This window comes from Epinephelus moara, chromosome 20 (genome assembly GCF_006386435.1).
Source record: "Epinephelus moara isolate mb chromosome 20, YSFRI_EMoa_1.0, whole genome shotgun sequence".
Lineage (NCBI taxonomy): Eukaryota > Metazoa > Chordata > Actinopteri > Perciformes > Serranidae > Epinephelus > Epinephelus moara.
In genome coordinates, this window is record NC_065525.1 from 31,904,207 (window position 1) to 31,909,475 (window position 5,269).

The 5,269-nt window shown below is 38.6% G+C and overlaps 1 protein-coding gene across 2 annotated transcripts in view; it reads left to right on the forward strand.

Annotated features, from left to right (window-relative positions):
• The first annotated feature begins 540 nt into the window (after positions 1 to 540).
• Positions 541 to 5,269, forward strand: part of LOC126407930 (sialic acid-binding Ig-like lectin 12) — a 19,693-nt gene continuing 14,964 nt past the window's right edge. The window contains exon 1 of one of the 2 annotated variants that reach the window (XM_050073208.1): positions 541 to 626. In XM_050073208.1, the coding sequence (XP_049929165.1) occupies positions 554 to 626 (73 nt within the window). In that variant the 5' untranslated portion in view covers positions 541 to 553. Of the gene's footprint in view, positions 627 to 2,497; positions 2,584 to 5,269 lie in introns of those variants that run through there. The other variant, XM_050073209.1, reaches the window with a different exon arrangement.

The following is a 5,269-nucleotide window of genomic DNA, read 5'->3' on the forward strand; positions in this document are numbered from 1 at the left end:
TATAGTACTTCCCTATGTTAGACACCAACATAACATTATGTACTGTCTTGATGTTGTTGTTGTTTTTGTGTGTTAAGCTTTATTGTCAGAGTGCCAGATAGTTTGCTGTATTATTTTCACTGCAGCTTTTCCAACAGTGTGATGGTCATTTCTTTATCGTCTCTTTTTGTACGGGAGTGTCAAAGTACAGACAGCATCAAAATGATGCAACATTTGCTGCAAACCACTTCACGACCACTTCCTTGTACACTATTGAAAAATAACAGAACTACATGTTCATGAGTTACCTCAAAAAGGCAATACAGATCTTATACAGGACACTGATGCAACAGGAACAAACAGCAGTGGCAGCAGACGGAGGGTGAGTGTACAGACTCTACATCTTAATACTGAGACTTTGCATAATATGTGTATGTTTAAAAATGACAAATGTACTGTTTTAATACAGAACATACTACGTGGGAAGGTAATGAAGCGGTTCATTATTAAATGTAATATTTGTCATTAATTAATAAATATTTAATGTGCTGCCCAGTTCCTCCAGAACACAAGGATGACTTTGATCTACTCAGTGATTCTCTGCCTGTTTTTTAAGGCCAGGATCTGCCAGCTACAGTGTGTCAAAGGTATTTTTTTATTGTATCTTAAACTGCAGTAAATGTAAATAAATACATCATATATTCAATTATATTAATTTAATTTAATTTATTTTTACTTTATTTAATTTTATTTTTTACGCAGAAACTCTTGACGACACAGAGTTTTCAATCAATGTGACCACACCCATTGAAGTGGAAGCTGGCGACTGCATCCGGATCCCATATGAATTCATTCAGACTTTGACACTGACCAGATGCTGGGCGGTCAAATCACCAGGGTGGAATTTACATTTCACCTCAGAGATAGTTTCCTATCTTGTATATTAAAAGACATTTTTAAGAGGTATGAAAGTAACAGCTGAAATACATGGGGCACAGATGCAACACGCCAGGTAGGCAGGGCGGAGCCAGGTTTTTAACCTGCTACACAGACTGTGTCTTTGTGGTGTGTGTGGTTGCTGCCAGCTTCACTGTGTGTGTATTGAGCTTTGCCAAATGATAATGCAGCTGGTTTGGAAGTGTGGCTATATTAACTGGTACTGAATTAATAAACTGGATTGTTTTATCTACAGGATGCAGTGGTTTCATTGATTTATTTTAATGTAAAAAGGTTGCTCTGCTGCTTCACAATCCCTCAGAGGTATTTATTTGAATCATTTCTAAACAGACTGTACTCGTATTTTACACAGTTCTATGTAGCTTTTACCTGCTGGAAGGCCGCAGAGCCGTGCATACAGGAAAAGTATTACAAGTAGTATAAGTAGCACGGTGCCACGTGGCCAAGTGTGATTTCTGATTTTCTTTCTAATTTGGCTGTAAGGTGTAAAACACTTTTTAGACGTGATATTATCAGTGAACAACTTCCTGTCAGATCACGTGGCACCGGAGATTCACACTAAAGGTTTGAGTGTTTTTGTTCATCGGCTAAAGTAGCTTATATTTTTTAAGACAAAATAACGTATGGACTAATTACAAGAAGAAGCGCCTCCTCCATCATGAGAAATGGAAAGGTGATATATTGATCATTAAAACTTTGTACATCTCGCCTTTCTACATGTTGTTAAAGCGCACAAACAGATGTTCCTCAAAGTATGTGAACGTTTTTGTCTCAGCCCCATTACCTCATACTGTAACCTCAGAAATGAGGATGTATTAAAAGGAGGCAAATACTGGTTGGTTAATCTTCATATTTAACACAGAAACTAAAGACGACACAATTTGATTCTAGGCATTAAAGAATATACTGATGTGTGACAGTAAAAAGATTCTCTCCTGTTTTCGTTGTGTTGTTCACAACATTTCCCATGTTAGACACCAACATTACATCATGTCATTTTTGTAGCTGTACCCGAAAGATGTAGTGAAACCCAAACTATTTGTTGTTATTGTGTGTTGACTTTATTGTCAGAGTGCACAAGTTATCTTCCAACTGCTTACACTGAATAGTTTAATGCATTATTTTCACTACAACATCTCCAACAGTCTGATGGTCATTTCTTTATCTTCCCTTTTTGTATGGGAGTGTCAAAGTACCAACAGCATCAAAGATGTAGTGTTTTCTGCAAACCACTTCATGACCACTTCCTTGTTCACTATTGAAAAATAACAGAACTACATGTTCATGAGTTACCTCAAAAAGGCAATACAGATCTTATACAGGACACTGATGCAACAGGAACAAACAGCAGTGGCAGCAGACGGAGGGTGAGTGTACAGACTCTACATCTTAATACTGAGACTTTGTATAATATTCATTAGTATTTATTATGTATGTTTAAAAATGACAAATGTACTGTTTTAATACAGAACATACTACATGGGAAGGTAATGAAGCGGCTAATTATTAAATGTAATATTTGTCATTAATTAACAAATATTTAATGTGCTGCCCAGTTCCTCCAGAACACAAGGATGACTTTGATCTACTCAGTGATTCTCTGCCTGTTTTTTAAGGCCAGGATCTGCCAGCTACAGTGTGTCAAAGGTATTTTTTATTGTATTGCAGTAAATGTAAATAAATACATCACACATTTAATTCTTTTGGGATTTTTTACGCAGAAACTCTTGACGACACAGAGTTTTCAATCAATGTGACCACACACATTGAAGTGGAAGCTGCCGACTGCATCCGGATCTCATATGAATTCACCTTTCCAACAAACAAAGTTACAGCTCCATATAGAAAGATTTGGTTCAAAGGAGATCCACAGAATACAATAAGTGCAGAAGTTGTTGACACAGTAGAATCTGGGACAAAAGACACTTCAATCCTAGATGGCCTACCACGAGGAGAATATGAGTTTGGCTTCAAACTGGAATGGGGATGTAATCAGACGTACATCTTTCCAAGGAGGGTTCAGATCTCAGTTTCTGGTGAGTAATAATTCACTGATAATAACTGTGTGAATTTTAAGCCAAACCACAATGTTTTGCTCTAAACTAAGCCAAGTGCTTTTGTTATCTAAACCTAAAGAAATAAGATAAAAACTAAGTGTTTCACTTATATTGTGGGTTTAAAGCTTTAGACTGTATGCATTTAATAAGCAGGAACTGTACATTTCCAGTGAAACTGAAGTGTATTTTGAAAAGACACAATGTAAGTAACAAGCACGGACGTAATTTGGGGGGGTACATAGGGGACATGTCCCCTGCACTTTTTCAGGAGGCAGTTTTGGTCCTCTGCACTTTTTACCGTCCAAAAACAATGTTACAAGCTAATAAAATGAGACACATCGAGCACTAGGGCCACACGGAAAATGGCTGCTCAAACTGAAGCCTGTTTCCCTTTAGAGGGCATGATGAGAAAGATACAAGGAGCGCAGTGAACTGAAAAGTAACAATAGAAAGATACAAGGAGCGCAGTGAACTGAATAGCAGTGATGGGAATAACGGCGCTATAAATAAACGGCGTTACTAACGGCGCTACTTTTTTCAGTAACGAGTAATCAAATAAGTTACTTTCTGCCCCGTTATAACACTGTTACCCTACTCACCATAAAATGCGCCGTTACTCGGCTTTACTTGAGTTCACTGCAGCGGCTTTCACCCAAGCAAGCTCCTTCTCAGCGGAGCTCTAAAGCTTTTTTTTCTATGGTGAGGGGAAAGGGAGGGAGAGAAAACCGCATAAGTGATGATGATTGGCTTAGGGAGAGTAAAATTTCATCATAAACCAATCAGAGGCAGAGTAGGGCGGGTATTCACAAGCACACAAGCAGGGTTGTCAGGTCTGCTTATTAGTTGCAACTGTGGGCTTGTTTTCTTTGTAAAGTCGCTTACAAATATTGGTAGTCGCGGGTTGTGGTTTTCATGGCTTGTTTCTAAAGTGGAGCTGCCTATTTGGGCTTGCTCTCTAAACGTCGCCTTTCTCTTTATATATCCGTCTAATAAGTTATTTAAACACATGATGGTATGACTGCAGGATGTTTCCACAGCTCTGCTCCCTCCGCCCCTCTCCTTCTACGCATACACACAGGTGACGGTCAGTCAATGAGACTTTTCACATTTTTAAATTGCACGATTAATGGAGGAGTGTATATTTTCATCAGGCTATTTATTTATTTATTCATTACATTTTTCATTGGTTTATTGAGACCATGTCATGTGGTTAAACTGTTTACTTTTGTGATGAAGAAAATATTTGAAGTAGGCTACAGTATCTCTACCGTTTGTGAAGTTGAGCGACAGTTTGATATTTTTAATTTGCGCTACAAAGATTATTATCATTATTATTATTAGTTTTATTTGTACATTGCTTGAGAAGTATAGCTTTATTTCAGACATTTTTTGGCCAGTTGTGGCCTGTGCAATAAATGTCACAAGTTCTAAACCATCTATTGTGTTTTGGTGTTCCACTGTATAATACTGAATTTGTCTGTGTCTGTTACGTTGTCCCACACAACAATGCAGTGTAGAGTAGATAAGTGTAGGCTACAATGTTTCATAATAATGAGTTATTCTATTAAGTGTCAGTTTCATTCATTTAACATATTCAATGTTGATTTTTTTTATTTTTTTTTTATTTAACATTTATTTTACCAGGAAATAGTCCCATTGAGATTCAGAATCTCTTTTGCAAGGGAGTCCTGGCCAAGACAGCCGCATAATAGTTCCACTAAAAACACAACAGGTTAAAACAGACAACATGAAACAAACAGTTACAAAACAGTTGGCAATTCACTTCAAGACAGTATAATCATTATACTAGGCTGACCAAACGTCCTCTTTTGCCCGGACATGTCCACTTTTCACGTCCCGTCCGGGGCGTCCAGGGTTTTTTTATAAACTGATGATAATGTCCGGTTTTCCATGTGTTTGTGTGTGTGTGTTAGAGTGCGGCATGGGCCGCATATTTCTGTCCGAACCCGAACCGAGCCCGACAGCACTGAGTTTGTGTCACACAGTTGTTACGGTTACAGGGTATTTAACAGGCCGGATGTGCTCCGCGGAGAGGGAGACCTCCGTGTTCGAGACGGGAGCGGGAGGCGGGAGGTCCGATGCTTCCAGCGAGAGGAGAGGGAGAAATAAAACAAAATAAGATAAAATAGGAAAAACCTGTCTCCCTCTTTTATTTTATTTTCAGCGTTTAATCAAGGCGGAGGCGGGCGGCTGGAGGTCCGAGACTTCCAGCGAGGGAAGAGGTAGAAACAAACAGCCAATGTGTGTCTGTGTGT